Source organism: Myxocyprinus asiaticus, chromosome 6, assembly GCF_019703515.2.
Source record: "Myxocyprinus asiaticus isolate MX2 ecotype Aquarium Trade chromosome 6, UBuf_Myxa_2, whole genome shotgun sequence".
NCBI lineage: Eukaryota > Metazoa > Chordata > Actinopteri > Cypriniformes > Catostomidae > Myxocyprinus > Myxocyprinus asiaticus.
Genome location: NC_059349.1, coordinates 44,601,700 through 44,620,771, shown reverse-complemented (window position 1 = coordinate 44,620,771; position 19,072 = coordinate 44,601,700). Strand labels below are relative to the sequence as shown.

The 19,072-nt window shown below is 37.8% G+C and overlaps 1 protein-coding gene across 3 annotated transcripts in view; it reads right to left on the bottom strand.

The window, feature by feature from the left end:
• The window catches only part of LOC127442778 (rho GTPase-activating protein 12-like), a 52,261-nt gene that overhangs the window by 5,934 nt on the left and 27,255 nt on the right, over positions 1 to 19,072 (bottom strand). The window contains exons 3-14 of one of the 3 annotated variants that reach the window (XM_051700957.1): positions 9,207 to 9,464; positions 8,367 to 8,498; positions 7,184 to 7,282; positions 6,741 to 6,884; positions 4,399 to 4,467; positions 2,988 to 3,049; positions 2,774 to 2,855; positions 1,313 to 1,411; positions 830 to 928; positions 624 to 726; positions 386 to 505; positions 133 to 231 (exon numbers count right to left, since the gene is read on the bottom strand). In XM_051700957.1, the coding sequence (XP_051556917.1) occupies positions 133 to 231; positions 386 to 505; positions 624 to 726; positions 830 to 928; positions 1,313 to 1,411; positions 2,774 to 2,855; positions 2,988 to 3,049; positions 4,399 to 4,467; positions 6,741 to 6,884; positions 7,184 to 7,282; positions 8,367 to 8,498; positions 9,207 to 9,464 (1,366 nt within the window). The remainder of the gene's footprint in view (positions 1 to 132; positions 232 to 385; positions 506 to 623; positions 727 to 829; positions 929 to 1,312; positions 1,412 to 2,773; positions 2,856 to 2,987; positions 3,050 to 4,398; positions 4,468 to 6,740; positions 6,885 to 7,183; positions 7,283 to 8,366; positions 8,499 to 9,206; positions 9,465 to 19,072) is intronic. The other 2 variants (XM_051700958.1, XM_051700959.1) reach the window with 2 other exon arrangements.

Sequence of the window (19,072 nt, the reverse complement as noted above, 5' to 3'; positions counted from 1 at the left end):
AGGATTCTGAAGGGTTTAGAGAGGAGGATAATTTTAGGACTTAGAGGGTCAACCATTCAACCTCACATGGGATACTGTCTTTCTTAGGGCCAGAACTAGTTCGTTAAGGTTAGAGGTTGATCAGAAATATACCATTTTTTTCCACATGTTCGATGCACATCCAGACAAAGTGCGGAACAGTGGAATTCTCTCTCTGACAAAGACTGCTCAAACTGGAGCCAAACACAACATCTACACAGAGGGAGGGAGAGAGAGAGAGAGAGAGAAAATCAAACAACAATTCAAAAGATATAATGATTAACAGTAAACATGACGTTTGAATTTGACTGATATCCCTGTGACCAACCGATTTGGATATAACAGTGAGTTTGAGTGTGTGTGGTACCTTTAATGTACCCCTTGTCCTTGACGGCCTGTAAAGTTGGTCTGCGTGTGAGGAACTTCTTCAGTTTGGTCTTGGTCTTCTTCTGGTCTGAATTGTCCATGCTGATTGAGTTCTTCATAGCTAGAGCATTATGGAAGTTGAAGTATATTTAAAGAATGGCAAACTCATGATGCTCAGTATTTAATTCAGGGATAGGTAACACACACACACACGCACACGCACACACACACACACAGACCTCTGCCTTTCTTGGAGTCTCTGTGCTCTTTTTCTTTGTCATGTTTCTCAGTGTCAGGAGATTCCGGCATGTCCTCTTCAATGGCTTCATCAGACTCCCACGCCTGCAACACGTAAGAATGGTCAAGTGTCTGTGACACTAAATCTGTAAATGTCTGTAACTGTGTGGGCATGTAGAAGAGTAATCTTATAAATTAGTGTACTTACATGGGTGTTTATGGCTTCATTCAGGGCTTTTTGCCAATCATTGATGACACCATCATTATCTGACTGCAAGAGCAGCTCCATCCCCTGCCGGGTCTTCAGCTACACCAACATATAAAATCAAACAATATGTGTCACACACCACAAGAACACAGGTAAATTAACGGAATGACCAAATCAACAGTTCAACGTGACATTTAGACCTCTTTCAACCACAGATATTCTGATTGGTTTTGAATTTGTCACTTCACTCAGCATTGTTTCAACAACAGATATTCTGATTGGTTTTGAATTTGTCACTCCACGCAGTATTTAGCTTTCAGTGAGTACAGAGAAATTACTTGATGTTGGAAACTTCTCGCATCATGCCTGATTATTACACAGTGCTAGGCCAGCACAGACACAACAACCCTCAAACAACTCTGTAATTGCTAATCACTTTACAAGAACAGTGAGATCTCACATGAGCTCTATCTGTGTGTTTACCTCCAGAACATGTTTCTTGCTAGATTTGTCTTTAGATGCCCAATCCACTGACCCTCCTTTCAAATCCACACTGAACTCCAGCTTTTGTTCTCTTCCAAACTGGTGAGAAAGACAAGCATAAAATACATTCAAATACTGTGCTGGATAGTAACAGATTACATGTAATCTGGATTGCAAAAATCAAGTATTGCTATCAGATTAAATTACATTTTGAAATATTCATAATCGGACTAGTTACTTTTTATAGATTACATGATTACATGTTAACAAAGCAACACAGTAAATTGTTAATAATTAATTGATCATTTTCAGTTTCTTCATATTCTTACCCTGAAGTGCACAGATGAACATTTTCAGCATGTGCTCCTTTTACGTTACAACAGTAAGATATGCACATCAGCTAAGGAATAGGTTATGGACTACTACTAAGTAGTAAGGTTTAAAAGTAAGTGTGTCAGAGTTTGAGCTGTTAGCTTTGACCTAGCAATGCAATTTCTGTTGATTTGAGGTTCATTGAATGAACTAAATATATTTACAAAAAACATATATTATTTTTTACTACCTCACCAACGGTGTGCTCACACACTGAACTTAATTGCTTCAAAGGATCTAGTAGATGTCATCTCTAAGGGTCCTGCCCGCAGGGTACACAATAGTTCAACTGCAAAATGTGCAGCAATATGGAACAAAGCCCATCACTCTATTGTTACTGCTGATGCAGTGGAGTCCACTGCATGAAACTTGACATAAAACTTGACACAATTGTTCCTGGTGTGACTCGGTGAAACTTTGCTGTTTTAAAATATTCTGCTCTTTTAGAATACGCTTGCTGTTCAAAAGATAATATCTTGCACCTCAGTTTTGGAATAGCTGATGGACTATCAGTAAGCAGTAAGGGTTAAAAGTGTTTCAGTGTTTTTAGGTAAAGCTTTGACCTAGGTAACATCGTTGCTGTTGATTTCATGGTCATTCATTTTCATTCATTTTATGATCATTTTGCTGATTTTATGGTCATTAATGTTCATAATACTGCTATTGTTTTATGAACTTAAAATTACCTTGATGTCATTGCTGTTAGATTTAATATTTAATGCATGTAATGTCTAATTTAGTTTTTCAAAATGTCATGAGCTCTTTTTGTTAGAATAAAGAATGGAATATATTTTCTTCCTTTTTGTACTTTTATGTTAAAATGATTATCCTAATCAAATGCATGTGACATAAAATAAAACTGAATTAGATTGAAAGTAATCCAAAAATAACCCCAAAGTAATCGGATTAGATTACCCCAAAAATGTCATCTATGAGATTACGTTACTGACTGCATTTGTTTGTCATGTAATTTGTAATCATTACCTGATTACAATTCACAAGTAATCTACCCAGCACTGTTCAAATACATAACACATGGCATGCAAGACATGGGCTACTTTTAACCCAAAAGCCTAAGCAGTTACTCACCCAACCAGCCCCGCTTCCCTGGCTCTTATTAAATAGTAGTGAAGAACCCTGCAAAATTGTCCAATATGAGGTCCAGTTCTTCCTGTGGGCATCATATACAGCAAATAAACCAATCAGAGCACTAAAAACACTGTCAGTACTGTAGTTATGGGCATTCGTTCACTCTGTCATCTCAATGTGAGCATTTCCACCTCTGTCACTCTTTCTTACTTACCTGACCTTTTTTCCATGTTCTGTGATTTTTGTCATGTTTAAAGTGCCACATTTCTCTGACAGCTGAAAGGTAGAAGAGAGAAACTGATGTGAGTAAACAGAAAGAGAACAAACTGAACAAATACAGACTGCAGTGATAGCGATGAACAGCAAGCGGTAACAGCAATACCCCAAATGAACAGCTTGATCTTGTCCAGTGATGGAAGAGACTGATCAACCACGAAAGAAAAATTACATGCACAATGTTTTGGTATTTAGAAGCATATAGAGAGTAGTAGTACATAAGACACAACCAGCAAACAGATAATTTTGCCTCTAAAATTTGATTGGACACGCTGTGTTTGAAGCTGTTGCAAATTTTGCAAAGAAACACTTGTGAACACCCATCAAATTAATTTTATATTGATGCACCAAGTTGTTCTTTCTTTCACTGCTACATTGACTGTCATCCATAAACAGCTAGCAGTAAGGCTAATGAACTACATTACTGGCTGAAATATTTATTGTTATTATTATAAATATTATTGTAATTCATAATAAATAAAATAATGTCACACTGGTGTCTTGAGCCCTATTCGGACAGGATTCGTTTCCCTGACATATGTCTGTAAAGTAACCATTATTGCGGGCGTCTTTAATATTTACCGTCAATACAGTCCCAGTGAGAGACAAAAACAAATGTATGAGTTAGTATGAGAAAGAGGCTTAATGTAAGTGAAGTGTTTATAAGAAAAAATCTAAATAGTATCATGTGTAAAGCCACAATTGATGCCTGGATCAAAATTGACCCGCAAATGAAAAAGATGTAAAACATTTTTTAAAAATGGTTACATCTCTTAAATTTTTTTATACAAAATTATTATGTGTACCAAATTATGTGTATTCTGATAGACATTTGGAGAACTTAAGAAACAGCAATATTTAAAGGGCTCAAGGGTGGGAAAGAGCAGATTTAAGGGCTTGTTAACATGTCAATTTGCTCGGGATTTATACTACCAGGGGTAATTGTTACAGGGCGTTTTGTAGTAGGTAAAACCTGCTCTTTTTTTTTTACCGCCGCTGGAACACGCAGTCCATAAAAAGTCAGAAAAAATTACTGACATGACTGATCCGCACTGGATTATAATTACTGAGAAGCTCTGGTAACATTACCCCATGTCCCCATATAAAAATAATCCCATCCGTATAGTGCTTTATATTGCCATAATAAGCTACTCAAGCATGTGTGTTACAGTGATTTTACCATGGTTAAGAGGGTTTTATACAAACGCACTACAAGCATTAAGCACAGTCAACACTCAGAATAAAGATAGAGGAGAATACAGGACAGGAAAATGACAAACAAATATTTCTAATAAGAGGCACAGGAAGAGAAGAATGTAACGGAACAGAGGGATTATGCTGATACTAACAGAGTGGGGGGGTTTGGGAGAGGAAGGGCAGGAAGAGTCAGAGTCGGGTGAGCCTGCTTTAGTGGAGTCCTAGACAAGAGAACAGCAAATTACATTCAAACTTATTAGAATTATATAAACACTGTAATGAACCAACAAACACTAATCAATAAAAAGTTATCAGAAGTCAATACAGTCATAAATCACTGCGCTTATACAGTGCATCTAGATCAATGCCGGCCAATATGTTAATCAACACCACATCACAAACAATAACTAAAACATACAGTATTTATTACATGTGATTGATTACACCGGTGTATAAGCATTTCTTAAACCATTAAGCAGGATGATACAGTTGAAGTCAGAAGTTTACATACACCTTAGCCAAATACATTTAAACTTTCACAATTCCTGCCATTTATTCATAGAAAACATTACCTATCTTAGGTCAGTTAGGATCACTACTTTATTTTAAGAATGTGAAATGACAGAATAACAGTAGAGAGAATGATTTATTTCATCTTTAATTTCTTTCATCACATTCCCAATGGGTCAGAAGTTTAAATACAATTTGTTATTATTTGGTAGCATTGCCTTTAAATTGTTCAACTTGGGTCAAATGTTTTGGGTAGACTTCCACAAGCTTCTCACAATAAGTCGCTGGAATTTTGGCCCATTCCTCTAGACAAAACTGGTGTAACTGTTACGACCGAGCTTTAACTTCATGTCTTGAGATGTTGCTTCAATATATCCACATCATTTTCCTTCCTCATGATGTCATCTATTTTGTGAAGAGAACCAGTTCCTCCTGCAGCAAAGCACCTCCACAACATGATGCTGCCACCCCCATGCTTCACGGTTGGGATGGTGTTCGTCGGCTTGCAAGCCTCACCCTTTTTCCTCCAAACATAACGATGGTCATTATGGCCAAAAAGTTCAATTTTTGTTTCATCAGACCAGAGGAAATTTCTCCAAAAAGTAAGATCTTTGTCCCCATATGCACTTGCAAACTGTAGTCCGGTTTTGGAGCACTGGCTTCTTCCTTGCTGAGCAGCCTTTCAGGTTATGTTGATATAGGACTCGTTTTACTGTGGATATAGATACTTGTCTACCTGTTTCCTCCAGCATCTTCACAAGGTCCTTTGCTGTTGTTCTGGAATTGATTTGCACTTTTTGCACCAAACTACATTCACCTCTAGCAGACAGAATGCGTATCCTTCCGGAGCGGTATGATGGCTGCGTGGTCCCATGCGTACTATTGTTTGTACAGATGAACATGGTACCTTCAGGCGTTTGGAAATTGCTCCCAAGGATGAACCAGACTTGTGGATGTCCACAATTTTTTACTGAGGTCTTGGCTGATTTCTTTTGATTTTCCGATGATGTCAAGCAAAGAGGCACTGAGTTTGAAGGTAGGCCTTAAAATACATCCACAGGTACACCTCCAATTCAGTACACCTCCTATCTGAAGCTAATTGGCTAACTGTCTAAAGGCTTGACATTGTTTTCTGGAATTTTCCAAGCTCCTTAAAGGCACACTTAACTTAGTGTATGTAAACTTCTGACCCACTGGAATTGTGATATAGTCAATTAAAAGTGAAACAATCTGTCTGTAAACAATTATTGGAAAAATTACTCATGTCATGCACAAAGTAGATGTCCTAAACGACTTGCCAAAACTGTAGTTTGCTAATATTAAATCTGTGGAGTGGTTAAAAAATTAGTTTTAATGACTTTAACCTAAGTGTATGTAAACTTCAACTGTAAATGTGAGTATAATTTTCATGCAATATGGCCGGTGGACACACACATTGTACAGAATATGTTCACTGAAATGAGTTGCAATTGGTGGAAGTGTGCATGCAGAATCTCATTTGATGTGATTGGTAGCCGGGACATAAGGGTGGGGCAGCACTGACTTGTGGCTTATAGGGGTGAGAGCGGGCGGTGCCTTTGCGCCGCAGTGGAAAGATTCGCCGGTCCTTGGTGGACTTCTTTTTAATCTTCGGTCAGACATAAAGCACATTGTGAACTTGTGAATATTATCACCAAAATCAGGGTGGGAGTCAGTTAAAGCACACAGTACCCAATAACCCAGAACTGATTTCAGTATCTGTATACATTTTGTCAGCTCGGATAAAAAAAAAACATCCACACAGCAGTTTTATTATGATGGGAACACCATACATTCTTCAAGACTATAAAATAAGAGGTTAACCACAAACTGAAGAAAAAATAATCTTAAAACAATGTATCTGGTTATTTGTTTTATGTTAGTATTCATGTATTTGTGTTGTCTCCCATATAGTTGTGTGATGTCATTATTTTATTAGTGTCTCTTTTAGTATATATGTATATACCTGTGTGTCTACCTTATCATTGGACTCCGGGGAATATGTGCTGTGTCTTGTCCTGCTGATTGGAATGGGATTTGGCAGTCTCCGGTCAAGACTGCGAGTTTTGTGTGAGTCCCCACCTCCTGGCAGCAGAAGGGAGTGGTTAGACTAAAATGAGGGGGACAAAAGGTAAAAGAGGCGCCATCATTAGAACTGGTAATCATGTATAACACACAGGCAAACACACATTTAAATACATTCATAACTGAAAGTTATGAACTTACAACTTCAATCACACACAAGCTATTCATTCACACACTTTGAAGTACCAAAAAGTGCACTGCAACCAGGATTAGTCAGTTTTAATAACAGTAAGGGATTAACAGAATTTCTGGGATTTACTGATCTAAAACTGACAGGATGTCTTTTAAATGCTGATAAGCAGCAGAGTCATTTGTTAGTCTCACCTGTGTTTTTAGACCAATTTTAGGAAGCTCCCATTCAGATCTAGAGCCATCTGCACTGTAGTAATAAAGTCGGCCTCGCTCATCTGTGTGTCTGAGCCACTACATACAATTACAAAACACACAAATGCTTAGAACAGGGCATACAGTGGCCCAAACATATTGAGCACACTTCCGATCTCGATTCAATTCTATATCAATTCATATGGGTACATTTCTGTTACAATGTCCATTTTGCTGACATATTAGAAGAAGAATTTCTCTCTCAGCTACTATACTGAACCTTCTTGACAACCATCTTGAAAGCAACCCTTCAAGGTACAATTCGAAAATATTAATTTTACAAATTATATTTTATCATTACTTTCATCATAATGTTTACTTTCATAATTTGTCCTATTTAGAAGTATTTACATTGATATGTAGAACACGTGCTTAACTGGTACTGTCTCTTTAAGACTAGCATCATCAGCCAGTAAGCGCATATAACGAGAAATGTGCGTAATTTCTTTTGCGCATCCATGTGTGATTAGAATTAAATGTTTTTGTTTTTTTTTTATCAATAACTGACTGTAAAAAACTTAAAGGGTATTAAAAGAGACATTATTCAATGACATATGGATCCGTGGATCTCGTCTTTGGACACAGAACTAGTTAAGCCACACTTTTACTCTCAACACGCAGTGAAAGGTGCTAATAACTTGTTCATCACTATTATACTTAAATCACTGGTGAGTAAAATCTGAACATTTATTAGCCAGTGGTTAATCACAGACATTCTTAGTTGCATAGCATGAGATTTACTTGCATTATAGAGGGTTACCAGTGAAAGATCAATCTTGGAATTTAAGAACCGATATCGAGATTGTTCAAATGAAGATCGCAAAGCATTGGAAACTCTATATTTTTACCCAGTTCCATCTGCAAACAGTCAGTTTGGCATATGTGTCCAAATAATTTTTTGGGCCACAGTAAGTTAAACTTCAGATAAAGGAGGCAAACCAAGCATGCCCACAGAAAACATATGTTTATTTTCAACGCAATAAACATACCTGATTATCTCAATTTGTTAATAAAAAGTTAGTAAAGTATATCTTGTCATTAGTAGATTAAAACAGAGATTTTAATGAGATACCAGCTCATTAGTATAGTCACACACAGTTTGTGTCTGTCTGTCTGTTTGTACCTTCTCATTAGTATAGTCAGACACATACAGTGTGTGTCCATGCTCATCCATTTCCTCAGACCAGCCTCTCGGGAGCGAACCATACTGGCTATCTGATTGGCTGCCCAGACAGTTCTCCTCCGAAGACAGAGTCTTTCCCAAACCAATCACGAAAAGAAGGATGAAAAAGATTATAAAAAAGAAAGAGAGAAAGAGATAAAGTCAAAGAGTTATTTCAGAGAGGGAGATATGTCAGACAATAAAAAGGAGACATAACTCTTACAGAGGAGGAATTTGAACCATCACCAAAATCAATGCTTCACCCACAGAACAAGAGGAAATCAATCACTCAGAATGCTTTGCATGCATATATATACAGCTCAGGTTGAGATAGAGAGATCTCACATCATGCATTTCCGAAGGCCACAGAGGATATTTGTGGTGTTTTTCCTTTGTCAATAATATGATTAGATTATATGAAAAAATAATGGTATCGATACAAAATTGTGCTCATTTACTAAAACCGAAACTTCTAAAAATGCTCTGATACCTACCATGGTTAATATGTACAAAGATCATTGTGTAAACACTGCCATGTAAAGAAACGCAGGGAGCAGAAAACAAAATGTCAGTGGTGTGGGGTTGGTGTTTTATCATGAATGTTTTCTATGGCATATATTCAGTGCCAAAAAATACTGGTATCGGTATTGCCTAGTACCAGAGGAAAGGAAGTATTATTATACTTATAACTGGCCTCAAAAACTGTTGGTCCACCCCTAAAAATTTAATGTGTCAAGGGTGTTTTGTCTAATCTCCCATGTGCATTAAGAGAGTTGTGCGTGCATTTGTGTTGTTGTGTACCTCAGCGTCAGTCATCCCTTGTCTTTCCTCTTTCCTGGTGAGGCTGTCCCGTGCCCGGGGGGGTTTCCAGGTCCTCTCCTTCGTGCTGCGGTTGTAGTAAAAGTGTCTGCCATTCTGGTCTTTGTGAGTCTCCCAGTCGCCATTGGTGTGAAGTGGAGAAGAGGACGGCAGTGGTGGGGCAGAGGACTGAGAGATCTTCAGCTCCTGAAGATTTGTGTAGACAGGAGAATCAGGCCTACCCCGTCCTGCAGACACAGGCTACATAAACAGAGAGACAAACAGACTGAATGTTTGACAGATAGATTCATAGATAGCTAGATTGCTAATTACAGTGTTTGCAAGGCAGAACTGCATTGATATTCCTCAAACATTGTGGGTAGGATGTTTCTAAACCCCTACTTCCAAGAATAGGAACAACCTTCCACAATAAATTCAGCCTGAACAATTAATTCTGCAATTAATATATCCTGAACCGCTTAATTCTGCAATCTATTCAGCCAGAACATACAAACTCCATTCAAACTATGTTTTGTAGATAATTTCAGTCTAAGGTTTCCTGTCTACTTTTGGTTCTGGTTTACTTAAAAATTTTTAAAGTAGAAACTATAAAGATTGAAGTTTGAAAATCACAGTGCACAGTGACTATGTTTTCAGTCCACTGTACAAGACCCACGCTGAGTGTCATGACAACAGCACAGCAGCTCTGATGCAGAATTTAAAGGGGTCATAACATGAGGAATAAAATTTTCCTTGATCTTGCATCTCGCATCGCTTTTAAAAGACATGATGTCAAGTTATAACTCTTAAAAGGTGACCCCCATTCTGGGTCTTACTGTTTTGAGTATAAACGCATCCTGGATGCTTTTTTTACACCTATCTGCGCCATTTTTAATTGTTGGTCTATGTAAACATGCACTAGATGGACGTCTTTGATTGTTTTGATCCGTTTAAAAACGCATCTGTTCTGGTCCATTCCACTTCTGCTTTCGGCTCATATCAGCATGGATTGCTTTTGAACCAGTCACAATATTATTCAAGCTTTGCAAAGGAACTGTTATTGAAAGATGAGGCAGTAAAAAACATTCTTGGACCCGACTCCAAAATCATATGTAACCAATTCCATTAAGGAATGTTTCAAAAGTCATGACTGTCTGATAGTTTATGGTGCCGTTTTGCTTGAGTGAACAGTTTAATTTATTCGGATGCAATGTGTTAGGTGTACATTATGTGTAAACTCTGAAATTTAGTTTTATGTTGTGGAACTTGTTCTTTTCTACCGATTGAGTTTCAAAATATGACTGTGTATTTGAGGGACTGCACGATGTTAGCCAATCATAACAGTGGGTGTTAACATTGGAGTTTTAAGGAGACGTTTAGGCCAAAACTAAGCGTTTCAGACAGCGAGCCAGAGACAGGGTGGAAAATGATCATATATTACTAAATTATAGTTTTGGTGGGGGGGGGGGGGGGAGAACAAAACTTTACCATTATCAGTGGACCTCAGGGAAGATAACAAAATTATATATATATAAAAAAAGAAGTATTTCATGACCCCTATGATTTACACCGAACCAAAAGCCAAAAACCCAAGCTTACCTTAAACTTATTAACAATATTCTTTTGCCACTTTGCAAGCACTGGTATATACTTCTGAAAATGCTAATCAAATACATATTTTTACAATTCTTATCACACAGAATTAATCAAGAAACATAATGTTTTGCTCAACACAGGAAGAGAAAGGGGAACATCACATTTGAAAACGTTTGTGTGTAAGAGAAGTGTAAGGGCTAAAGTGTATGTGCTAAAGTTTCAACATCATAGATATTACACAGATGAAGTCCAAACATGCCGTTTCGACATGTCATAAAGATTTCATCATTTATTTAGAGAACTTCAACTTCGCAAACATATACTTCAAATTCAGTTCAAATCCACTCAAACACCACATAAAAGGTACAAGGCACTGTTGAACCACTTTGTGGAGGTATAAAAATTACATTCTTTGAGCAAAGCAAAACATGAGATAAGTGAAGGTACAGAGGCTCGTCAGCTTCATTTAGCCTATCACTGTTGCCCAAAACATTTATGACACCCACACTGTTCTGAAATCAGCCTTCCAAAATATCTTATAACATGTAGTATTACTGGATGAACTTTCTTCATTATTTGTTGAGAATGTTAATGAAATATAAAATATAGTGCATGTGAGCAAATCATGCATACAAATATAAATAAATACTTTAAAGACCTCGATACATGACTGCCATATACAGACACGATAAAGTTACAACCCCATGTAAGATGCATATACACACATCATGCATTTTTCCATGCAGGCCATATAACACTCAGTCTCACCTGTGTGCTGCTGTAGGTGAAAACTTCATCATCCTCTGCATCTGGAGAGAGCCGAAAGCTGACTCTTAAACGTCTCAACATAATGACTCATGAACACAGTGTTTGCACTACGCAGGCAGCATCTGCTTCCATGCGTGTGTGTAAGTGACCGTAAATTAGTTTGCGATGGGAGAAAGGTGCCTCTGGTTGATCCTAGCAGGGTACTCAGCCTTACAGGCTCCACATAGTTACGATTAGGGTGGGGTTAGGGCATCTGCTGCCTCCCAGGAACAAACTGAGGCCCTTTTGTGCAATTGGCAAATTATTTAGTATTTGGGCACATTTACTAAATTATACTGCCCTCTACTGGTGCATTATGGCATAGTCTGGAGAAACTCAGCCTTACAGGCTCCACATATTTAGGGTGATGGTGGGGTTAGGGCATCTGCTGCCTCCCAGGAACAAACAGAGGCCCCTTTGTACAATGGGCAAATTATTTCGTATTTGGGCACCTTTACTTAATTACACTGCCCTCTAATGGCGCTTTATGGCATAGTCTGGAGAAATTGAATGTGTGATAAAGGCAATCAAATTTTCTACTGCCTCAAAGTTTGCCCTAGCTTTACTAATACAGATGCATAGCTGCTAACATGGCAACAAAAACAACAACAATAAGAATACTAATACTGTTCACATGACTTCAGCATATGTACAAATATAACTGTATTTCTTTCTATTTCTATGTATGAAAGAGAATGGGACTACACTGAGAGAGAGAGAAAAATAGAGAGGGAGTCACATTCAGAGAGGAAAAGAGAACAGAGAGACTATCATTCAAACCTGACACTATTTATAGAAGAACCTGTACAATCACATTCCAGATCCCTCCAACACACACACCTGAATCCTCACTCTCTTCCATTACCACAGGAGAGAATTCTATGAGATTTGCAAGCAATAGAGCAGGACAATACAAAATAATTGACAAACTGCACACTCCATCGATAACAGTGCTGTACAGTGATAAACAAAGAATGAATGGTGAGGATTTATGAGAAAGCACTATTCTTAGCAAATGCTTTGGCAATGCAAAAGTTGTTTCTAGTTAATGAACTCCACAACTTGTCGTTTAATAAGTACTGTTACACAACAGCATCCCGGGTAATTTAAATTATGACTAGCACATTAGAGAGAGAGAGAGAGAGAAAGAGGGAGTGTGGAGTGTGTGTGTGTGTGTGTGTGTGTGATCGAATCAAGAGCTTGTGAATTGGTTTATCAAAATTATAATGCAAATGAACCACTCAAGTCAAGTTCTACCTTCCAGAGTAAAAGCATTGCAGCACTGCAGTCTGAAACAAGGTAATGATGATGAGCTTCAAAGTGTTTAGTGTGAGCATGTGTATGTGTGTGTGTGTGTGTGTGTGTGTGGAACTAGGATGGCCCTTAACTGTTTAAGCCACACAGAGGATAATGGCATCATATGGAACACCAGTCACACTAGGCTTCAAGCATGTGAAATTACTTCAAACATTGCATAAAACCAGGATATGATTTCGTGCAAGGTCTTCTGGCTTTAATAAATCACAAATCACAAATAATATAATATTTAAAATGTTAGAATATACAATCTAATCATTTTTCAGCACCAATAAAAAGACGCAGCTTTGAAATATGCATCCTTTGAATTGAGCCCAGAGGTCAGTCTGTGGTGTTTCGATCTGTTATTGGTTACACGTCTTCTCTTCACTGAGATTCGTAGGTCAGAGTTCGCCAATCTTGAACTTCCTCTGTATTGTGCGAAATTACTTTGCATGAGCTTGCGTTTCCAGTCTTCCATGTTTGGATGCGTTTGAATTGAACATTAAGTTGTGTGATCACCCCTTAATCCTTTACCAGCAGTGAGTTTGTACGAGTCTGTGACCACATTTGAAAATGCACTTAAGAAAACTGTTTATTCCATGGTTTTTGCAGAAAATGGAACTTTCGAAACGTCATGTAAACAAGAATGCTGATTTTCTTATGCCGTTTAAGGGATTAAGAGAAAGTGGTTTAACACACCCCAGTTTCTCCCAGAAAACATGGCTTATGTGGCCAAGTAAATGCATGAGCAGCGTTCTGACAGGTTTTTGAAGAGTGTGCATGTGTGTGAACAGAACAGATAACAAATGTCAGGATGGAGCAACAAGTCAACAAAGTGGAAAGAAATCAACATTTCTTTGTTGTACAGTGAGAAAAGCACATACACTATAAACTATACCCATTTATACACACACCAATGTAAAATACTACATTCACCCATGTAAAATATTACATTCACCAATGTAAAATATTACACTGGTCCCTCACGTTCACGTATATGCGCTCGTACATTGAGGGAGTTTTATGTAAAAGGTAAGCCCCACTATTGCAGCACAATTCTGCTGCAGGTCGCAATAGAAAGTTAAGAAAACAAACACAGCAACAACTCTGGATTATCTGGAAATAAAGCGAAGCAATGGTGAATAAAATTGCTAAGTCTTCCTATGATGCCACGATTGTTATTTACATGAGCATCGCAGGGAAATTAAATGTATGTGAAGAACCTGCTTACTGACTGAGCATGTATATGGGTGTAAAGAGTATGTGGTTTACACAGTGCATATAAACAGGAACGCTACTTTCTCACAAAATGTAGTCACTGTTTCCTCCACCACGATTTAGCAGCGGGGCTGCTGTAATTACAGCTCCATGGCAAAATAAATCATATTTTAGCCAAGTCTGCAGTTTGAATTTAATGTGACAAGAGAGAACGAATGTGCACTGAAATAATAAATAGACAACTTTCTATTGCAATGTCCTCTGTATGATGAATGTACACTGCAACTTCATTCAAATCATGATGTCCAATATGCAAACGAATCACTTGTATGAGTGTTAAAAGAAGAATAGTGATGGTAAATCAAGGAATAAAGCCTGAGGCAACCATCACTTTGCAATGAAACAACAAAACAACAAACTAGTTTCCACTATGGAAACTCACAAATAAAAAGCATGTCACATGCACACTGAATAAGGACCCTACACTGGAAAAAGACCCACATCACAATGGCATCTGGAAAACTAACACAAAAGGGAAAAGGCTATAATTAAACACAAATGCACACACAAATACAATGAGTATTCAAGAAAATATGTAAACACAAAGTCTGTTCCTGATAATTGAAATTCAAGCATTACACATATGTATTTCACATATACAGTGTTTTTGGTGGGAAACCACTTGTGAAACCTATGGAAGCCCAGGAGTGCCATTTACAAAAGAATGAAGGAATTAATTAATTAATATCAATCTATTAATTTGAAAATAAAAATGTGAATAAATAATCCAATTTATAAATGGACGAATAAATAGACACATTTAAATGTGAATAAATAAACCAATTTACAAATTTACCAAAAAAAAAAAAAAAAAGACACATTTAAATGTGATTATTTAATTAATGTTTTCAAATGTCATTATATGACATCATGATGGCACCGCGGATGGCCGCCTCGGTGTGGAGCGCTCCTATTGTTTTGTTGTTTTTGTTTGTTTGTCCTGTGTTTAGTAATCTTTTTCCAGTCAACTGCTGAACATTCAACATCTTATACCAGACAATCGTTTCCCGGTTTTTGAATGTTCAGGCGTTTTGCTGGACATTTTAGTTGGAGGCGCGGCTTTGCTGTTCAGGAGACACAGGCAAGGGAGATGAGCCGGTACGCTGGTCAAACTCCGTCGGCGCGGCTTTCGAACAGTGCTGCCAAGCATTCAGCTTGCGAATCTCCACTCTCTTCCTAACAAAACGGATGAACTACATCTCCTCACCCGCACAAACAAGAACTTTTCAACCTCTGTTGCCTTGTGCTTCACAGAAAACTGGCCTTTGCCAGTTTAGGAAGTTCGGCCTGCCACAGGTGCTGCTGATACAGTTCTACTCAGCAGTCATTGAGTCTGTCCTCTGCACTTCAATATCTGTCTGGTTTGGTTCAGCTATGAAATCAGACATCAGAAGACTACAAAGGAAAGTTTGGACTGCTGAGAGGATTATTGGTTGCCCCCTGCCCCTCCTTCAAGAACTATACACTTCCAGAGTGAGGAAAAAGGCCTTTCTGAACTGTTGCCTTCTGGCCGACACTTCAGAGCTCTGAGCACCAGAACCGTCAGACACAGGAACAGTTTTTTCCCCTCAGGCTATCCATCTCATGAACAGTTATACTGCCCCATTGAGCAATAATTATGTGCACAGTTTAGTCTTTTTTATATTTATCCAACACATCCAACCTCTTCTACCATTTCATTCCTCTGGGAAAAAACAAACAAACAAAAAAACATTTGCACTGTACATAACAGATTTGTATTTGCACTGTACATAACAGATAACAGATTTGTATTAGACTGCACTACGTATGTGTCTGTGTGTATGTACGTATGTGTATAACTATTTTTATTATTATCTATGTCTTGCTGCTGTTTTTGTATTGTTTTTGTATTGTTGTACACTGGAAGCTCCTGTCACCAAGACAAATTCCTTGTATGTGTAAGCATACTTGGCAATAAAGCTGATTCTGATATTTAACAGCAAAATTGTGCATTAATAAATCATATTTAAATGCACCTTTTAAATTGTGTTTTAAAAAGCATTTGGCAATTACTTTTCTTCATCCATTTGCCAGTTGCTTTTTTTTTATTACTTGACTTTTCCTTTTCTTTTACCATTTGTCAATTCATACCAGCTGAAGCCCAGGAATGCCAATTAAAAAAGAATGAAGGAATAAATTATCAATCTATTAATCTGAAAATAAAAACTTGAATGTCAATTTATAAATGGACAAGTAAAAAGAGATATTTAAATGTGTTTATTTAATTCATGTTTAAAAATTTCATTATATTTAACAATAAATGTATTAATAAATCAGATTTATTTCATGTTTAAATTGTCATTAAATGTAGCAATAAATGAGTACATGAAGGAGTCTTTTAAATGCACCTTTTAAATTACCTTTTAAAAAGGTATTTGGCAATTGCTTTTCCTCATCCATTTGCCAATGGCTTTTCTTTTTTGTTTTGCTTTTCCTTTTTCTTTTCCCAATTGAGAATAGAGTTTAAAAAATGCCATTGGACTGCTGACTCATAAGAGCAACCAATGAACTTTCGACTCCGTTATAAGACACACCCCTCTCCCACGTGCCACTCGAAAGACAGCTTGTCATTGGACGACAGTACGAGCAGTTTACTTGGATCTGTGAACCCTGTGCACAAGAAATGGATGCGAAACATATAAGAAGTTAATGGTGGCTCGTTCACTGTTGCTGTGAAATACTGAACACGGCCCTACCTGAGCATGCACAGTGATACATGTCCAGGATGGGAGTCGGTAAACGAGATGCTGTGAACAGAACCAGCCTCCCAACCCACGGCCCAAACTGAAACACGCGACGGAGGTGAGCAAGGGCAACGGCGTCGCTGGAGAAACCCGATGGACTTTCCAGAACTTATACTGAAGAAAACGTACATCCCCTTTCAGTGATCCCTTTTAGATGTATTTTCTCCCCTTTTCTCCCCAATTTGGAATGCCAAATTCCCAATGCACTCCAAGTCCTCATGGTGGCGTAGTGACTCACCTCAATCTGGGTGGCGGAGGATGAATCTCAGTTGCCTCCACGTCTGAGACCGTCAATCCACGCATCTTTTCGCGTGGCTTGTTGAACACGTAACCACGGAGACGTAGCGCGTGCGGAGGCCCACGCTATTCTCCACGCTCCACCGAGAGAGAGAACCACACATTAGAGCGACCACTAGGAGATTACCCCATGTGACTCTACCCTCCCTAGCAACCGGGCCAATTTTGTTGCTTAGGAGACCTGGCTGGAGTCACTCAGCACGCCCTGGATTCAAACTCGCAACTCCAGGGGTGCTAGTCAGTGTCAATACTCACTGAGATACCCAGGCACCCACTGTATATAAAAATAATTGCCTGTGTATGATCGAGAAAAGACGGACTGTCGGAATGACGGTTACCTGATGATACAGAGAAGGCAAGCGAGCACACTTTTGTGGAACAAATGGCAGTGTTTAAACTAATGTTGTGTATTACAAAAATTAAAAAAAAAAAAAATTAATAATAAAATATATATATATATATATATATATATATATATATATATATATTATTATTATTATTTTTTTATTTATTTTTTATTTTTTTCACACCAACCTGTGTAGCCTATATCTGTTTATAACATCTCAAATAAAGTTTGTGCTTCATCTTTTGTTGTGCTCATCTTCACAAAGATGTTTATTGACTGACAGGAGCTATACACACAGTAAATACACAATGTACATATTATTTTATCACATTCCTCTTTTACAATTGTAGTCTGGTTCTTATGGATTTAACATTTTGAATTTTGAATGAATTTACATTTTAATTGTACCTGAATCGATTATGTTATAACCAAAATTTAACTGACACAGATAATGGCAATTAACATGTTAAAGGAGTTTGAGGTAAAATGTCCAAGATTTAGGCCAGACATTTTCCAAGAGCAAAAAGTAATAACCAACAAGTGTTTTACCCCTTCACTGCTAGAATTGTGTGAAATGATACAGTCACATAACATGACCTTTATTGGAAGAAAAAGAGACCTTCTGGCTGTGTAAAAGAAAGATAACACTTTATTAAGTTTTATAAACAGAAACAGTTTAGCAAAGTTTCATCATTTCCCAGTGCTTATGATCGATGATCTCACAGTGCACAGAAGGTACATTAAATGGACTTTGTTCACAAATATAGCAGAGAGAGCAGTCATACAGTAATGAAACAGGTGAATAGCTGTAAGGTCATGCAGTGCAGAGAAGCAATTGCTTTAGTAACCTCCGTGAAGTTGGCACCCCATATAATTAAATCATTATCAAATCTATACCATTCATTTGTGCCGCAAAAATGAACATTTGTGCTGGTTCGGTGTTTGAGATATTAGACATAATTTTTTTGACTGTGTGACATCACTTTCCACCCCTTGTGGTCCAAATCACTCCAAACCGGTGCCATTAATTTGTGCTCAATTTGTGCCATTAAAAGAAACACTAATTATTTCCCTTCCTTAGATATAGCAAGAAACTTTTTGGAAGCAGTAACATCACTCTCCACCCCATGTGGTCCAAATTGCTCTAAACCGGTACCGTTCGTTTGTGCTCGATTTGTTCCGGTTTGTGCTGTTAAAAGAAACACTGTAAATATTTATCTTCCGTAGAAATAGCATGAACATTTTCAGGAGAAGCGACGCAACTCCAAAACACTCCGATGTCGTTCGTTTGTGCTCGATTTGTCCTGTTAAAAGAAACATCATAACGTTTTCTATTCTTGGTATTAAACAAGATAGATTTGGGAGCCGTGAAATTCAGCAGGCTAAACCCCATGTCAATCACTCTCACCTGTCTCCATCGTTTGTGCTGGCTTCTGATTTGTGCCGTGTTTGGTATCGTTGAAGCATTGATTTTTTGGCAA